The sequence below is a fragment of the Montipora capricornis genome, chromosome 14, assembly GCF_036669925.1.
Source record: "Montipora capricornis isolate CH-2021 chromosome 14, ASM3666992v2, whole genome shotgun sequence".
NCBI classification, from domain to species: domain Eukaryota; kingdom Metazoa; phylum Cnidaria; class Anthozoa; order Scleractinia; family Acroporidae; genus Montipora; species Montipora capricornis.
The window spans coordinates 5,814,816-5,819,815 of NC_090896.1; the positions used below are offsets into that span (position 1 = coordinate 5,814,816).

The 5,000-nt window shown below is 37.2% G+C and overlaps 1 protein-coding gene across 3 annotated transcripts in view; it reads left to right on the plus strand.

Annotated features, from left to right (window-relative positions):
• LOC138033488 (mediator of RNA polymerase II transcription subunit 30-like) overlaps nt 1–5,000 on the plus strand; it is a 12,894-nt gene that overhangs the window by 2,661 nt on the left and 5,233 nt on the right. For all 3 annotated transcript variants that reach the window (XM_068881234.1, XM_068881233.1, XM_068881232.1), the window contains exons 2-3: nt 144–239; nt 4,822–4,936. In XM_068881234.1, the coding sequence (XP_068737335.1) occupies nt 144–239; nt 4,822–4,920 (195 nt within the window). In that variant the 3' untranslated portion in view covers nt 4,921–4,936. The remainder of the gene's footprint in view (nt 1–143; nt 240–4,821; nt 4,937–5,000) is intronic.

Sequence of the window (5,000 nt, forward strand, 5' to 3'; positions counted from 1 at the left end):
TTTTTCGAAATTTGTCTTTAATTTTTTTTTCACCTACAGAAGTTTTTTAAGCATGCCCCCAGACTTCCCTAGAGTGTGGCAATGTTATCAATAAAGTTGGAAACAGGACATTCTGTAATGTCTCTTTTTTTTTTTATTTGCAGTCCATGGTTCCTTTGAAGCTTGAAGTACAAGAATCAGAAATGGAAGCACCAAAAGATGCCACTGCTCTTCAAATTGAACATGACACTCTCCAAGAGGTAGACCAGTACTCTTTATTGATTGTTGTTAATATAGGAGTTTGTACGAGTATAGAGTATATTTGGGAATTTGTAAGTACAAGTGATGTATTGAAAGTTGGACGAGCTTATAAGGAAGTCCAGCGTAAGAACTTTCTTAACATTACAAGTATCAGTTAATTCTGAGTTGTACAAATAAGATTGTGATTTTTAGTTCACTCAAGAAAATTTTCTGGATCAATCCTAGGGAAAGAGATATTTTTATAAACTGGGTTTAGTTATAAAGAAAACTTTCATTCAGCCACAAGAAACATTCATCTAAGTTTGAATGCTGTTGCTGTTGCTGTATGGTATCATTGTTTACTTTTTGTGTTGAAATATTCAATACTACATGTATTTTGGGTTTTTCTTGTTTTGATTTTGCTGTGCTAAATGGTACGCACAAGGTTGAAATAGTAACTTCAGTGAGACCTTACTGAGTCCAATCTGCTCTTGTACTTTACTTAGATAAATAATGTTGTTGAGCAGAAATCACTGTACAATAAATTTAATCATATGATAGACGTGGCGCAAGGGTTGGCCTGGGCAGTGCTTTGTGCAATCGTCTTTCTTGTCCTGGTTTAGATTTGGTGTCTTTTACCCTACTGTTCTCTGAGAGGTTTTTTTATTGCTACTCTGGATTCTCCCTTTCTTTGATTTGATATGCTACTTTTTTATTTGAGTTGATTTTTTTCTTCATTCCTCCCTGTTTTATTGTGGCACTCAGCGTCTCCACTTCACTCTGTCTTCTCTACTCCACTTTCATTTTGATAACCATACTACGTGTATGATTGTGAAACTTGTTCACGCTTTGACTTGCATAAATCCTCTCTAAGATACCAATTTGCTATCTGTTCTCTAGTATTTGGAATAACATTCCTTTTTTTTTTTCGAATCACCCTTACAATTAAAATAGTCTCAAGTGTTATTACTTGTAATAAGTCTCTGAAGCTTGACTTTTGACTAGGACAGTAATCATTTAAAATTTTTGCAACTTCTCCCTTGTTCAATTTGAATTTGTGCTTGTATGTTTGTGTGTATGTTTATAGTTGCCTTTCTTAATTTTTGCCATTACTTTTTAAAACTATAATTATTTACTTATTATTTACATTCTTACTCTACTCATGCATTACATAATAGTACATACATTGCATATTACGCGACACTGCACTACACTATGTTGTATTACATGTGCATTCAACTTACACTGGTGAGCTCTTGGCCATTTCACAAGCAAGGAAAAAAAACAAATATAATTATTTACGAAATGGAGGGGTTGTTCTTGCCATTACTTAATAAGTAAATTATTTTCTCTTTCTTTGCTGACGTTAAGGTCATTTCAGCCCCTGGCTTTGTCTCTACTCTTGTAATTTATCTTAAAGTTTACAAGCAAAAGGCTTAAGTTAAGTCCTCTTGTGTTGTGAATTTCTCCATCTCTTCGTTGCAGTGTCATTCAACTGTGTCATTCTCCTTTACAATTCAAAATAATTATGTGTATAAAGGTAAAGTAACTTTATTTAACGTCAGTAGTTCCTTCAGCTACGAGGCTGGTATCAATGGAAGGCGACGGTGCACCCTTTACCCCCCTCCCTCTGTCAGTGCTCCGTTTTAAGGGGGTTTATTAAAGCTATAGCTACACGGATCAGGGGAAAGTCTAAACAGACGTTAAGTCACCGAGGATTGAACCGGGGACCTCTCGCTCCGAAAGCTGCCCATTAGCCAACTGAGCCACGACTGCGACTGTTCCTGCGACTGAGAGTGTTCCTGTGTATAGGAACTTGTAGCAGATCTATGGATCCTGATAGTATTCTCTTGTTATCTTCGCAATTAGCATCCTTTTAGTAAGAGCTGTGTTGTCAGATCAGCAGACATGCCTCAGATTGTACACTGTACCCCAGGTGTTGGGCATAAATGAAGTTGGTCTTCATGATGTCATTTGAATACATGAATAATAATTATTGATGTAATCCTTTCTCTTGGTTCCACATTTTCAAATTTGATCTTATCTCTCAAGTGCTGAACCCAGCAAATCTTCATTTTTGTTAAAGGGGTTTAGTTTCCAAGGAACTGTGGTGTTGCGTCAGTGGGGAAATGCAACACAGAAATGGGTTTGGTAGAGAATTCAACAAATTCGCTCCGACAAAGGGCTAATGCTTGAAACATCAGCTTTCATTTTTGTTATCTCTTCTCTGGGCAGCCAAGCCTTTGTGCTGTATATGAGCCTTGATTTGGCTCATGTTTGCTGCAGTTTCCTTTTGGTCGGTGTACTTTGTTATCTGTCTTTTGGCTTGTCTTTTACGGTTAACTCCCGGCTTTTATGATCCTTTTTGGTGCAAATGTAAAGCTAATTTTTTTTGACCTGGCATGAGATTAGACTGAAAAGAAGAGGAATTATGAAGGGGAAACAACATCTTCAGTCCTTCCTTAGTGTGTGCAATTAACATTTGCTTAGTGCAACTGCAAGACATGCATGACGGCAAAACGTCCGTCAGAGCAATTTGCAGTTAGTTTTTTTGCAGACTACATGTATTTAAAAAGAATAAACGAGTGAATTTTACTCAAGAGCGGGTTTTGTTATCTTCAAACTGAATTTATTACCAAAGCTTAGAAAACTAAAAGACCTCAAAATGGGACAGAACATTACAAAATAATTCAACGTGTGAACGTGTGAGCCAAAGGGCCTCTGCTGGCACGACATCTGGGTGACCCCTCAAATGGTCTTAATAACCCCCCACTTGAAAAAATTAACTGGAACGCTGCAGTTCAATACCACCCAACTCAGTGCCTTCTGTTTTTGTGTAACACGTACCACAGGCAACCCAGTGTACGCTCATGGAGCGTCTAGTTGCAAAATGTTCGGGGTATTTGTGAGCAAAACATCAAGAAGCGATTGTGAGTGATCTCTTTTTCTTGTTGGTTCTGTTATCAAGCACTTGAGTTTTTCTCGAGGTGCTCCCATTTTCTCTTCTCACCAAAAAAGAAAACAACCTTTGATTTGATTTGAGTTAATTTAAAAGGACCCTTCTTTCCCTTTTTTCCTTCTCATCAGGAACCAACATTGATTTGATTTGATTTTATGGTACGGTGTCCATTGTGGGTTGTAATTTCCCCGTGATGAATGAATCGACAAATGAAATGATATATGAAATGAACCATTTATTGAACTGCGGATATGAAATCAAGTAAAGCTATGATCCTCGCAGTTATGAACGCAATTTTAGCAATTGCGAAGAGAAGTCACAATTATTCAAGATGGCGGCCCCCGCGAAATTTGAAAGTGAAAAGTATGCGACTTTAAAATTCAATTTCCTGACCTAAACACTATTTTAAAACAACTTTCGAACAAAGTTGTTTGGAAACATAATTTCTTTTGGTTTAAACTTATTCTGTGGTACGAGTGCAGGTTTCTTTTAAAACTGGAAATGTTTGATGACGTACTCATAGCGGTAATTCATTCCACCTATCGACTATAATATTTCATGTAAAAGTGCTTCATACATATTTATTCAATTAGTAACAAACACCTGAGCTTACACTTATGCACTGTTTTCAAACAACGTGCACTGTATTGTAAGGTTCGTTTTGCACTCTCCTACAGGCAAATAAGTTTTGTTCAAATAAAAAAACACAAAAAGTCCATCGGCTCCCTTTCTTTAGATCGCCTTTATCCTGCATCGTTGTATTTCAAAACGGATTTGGAGGCAATACAGTCAGCATTGGTTTCTTCGGTCAAGACTAAAATGTCAAATGAATGCAGATTCAAAACTGTTTTTACCTTGTAAGTTTAGTAAAAATACTGTTAATATTTAGGTGTCCAGTTTTGAGATTGGACTTCTTGTAAAAGTCAAGGATGTGTGTATTATAGAGTGTTCCCACTCACGTGATCAGTAACCTTGTTTTTACACCGAAACAAAAAAACACGTTTGCATGATAGTAGAGCTCAATAGACCTTTTTGCAGATACGGCGGCCATTTTGATTTTTATTGTTTCAAATAGCTATTTTGGGATGCCCAGGGGGCAAATACATATTCATTTGCCCCCTGAGCATCCCATAACGTCTTTCGAAACAATAGAAATAAAAATGGCCGCCGTATCTGCAAAAAGGTCTATTCGTAGAGGATTAGTTGGAGACACCAACATGGCCGCCGTTTCTTTGTTTAGGGACACCAACATGGCGTCCGTGACGTCACGTTAAAACACTCTATATCAGTCTTAACATGCTAGTAATCTCAGGCTTTGGTCCCATTTTTTCTTTCCCTACCCTTCTCGAACGCACTTCAATAATCCGAGATTACTACTAGTATATCAGTCTGAAAATGACAGGACAGTGCTAAGCATGAGATGTCTTTGACGTTTGAGTCTGAATTTGTTGAGCTCGCTTTCTTATGCAAATAGTTCTGATCATTCAAAGCGAGCAGCAGCTATTTTGGCATTCTGCATATGTTCCTTTTTTCCCTTTTTCTTTCTTTGAAAGTGTCTCTTCACTTCTAATAATCTTATGTCTTGTTCAAATTGATGATCACACAGATCATGCCGTTGTATTTTCTTCCATTAATCTCAACAGAAACTTCGAAACAAGAATGAGGAAGTGAAGCACTTAATTGACAAGCTGAGAACATTAATGTGGGATATCAACGTCATGATGGCTGTAAAGCCAAGCTAGCGCGCAATAGCAATAGGTAGAGCTTTGTTTATTTAATTTGACTTAAGTTAGAGCGAGTTTCAATTGAGTGTCGTAAAACC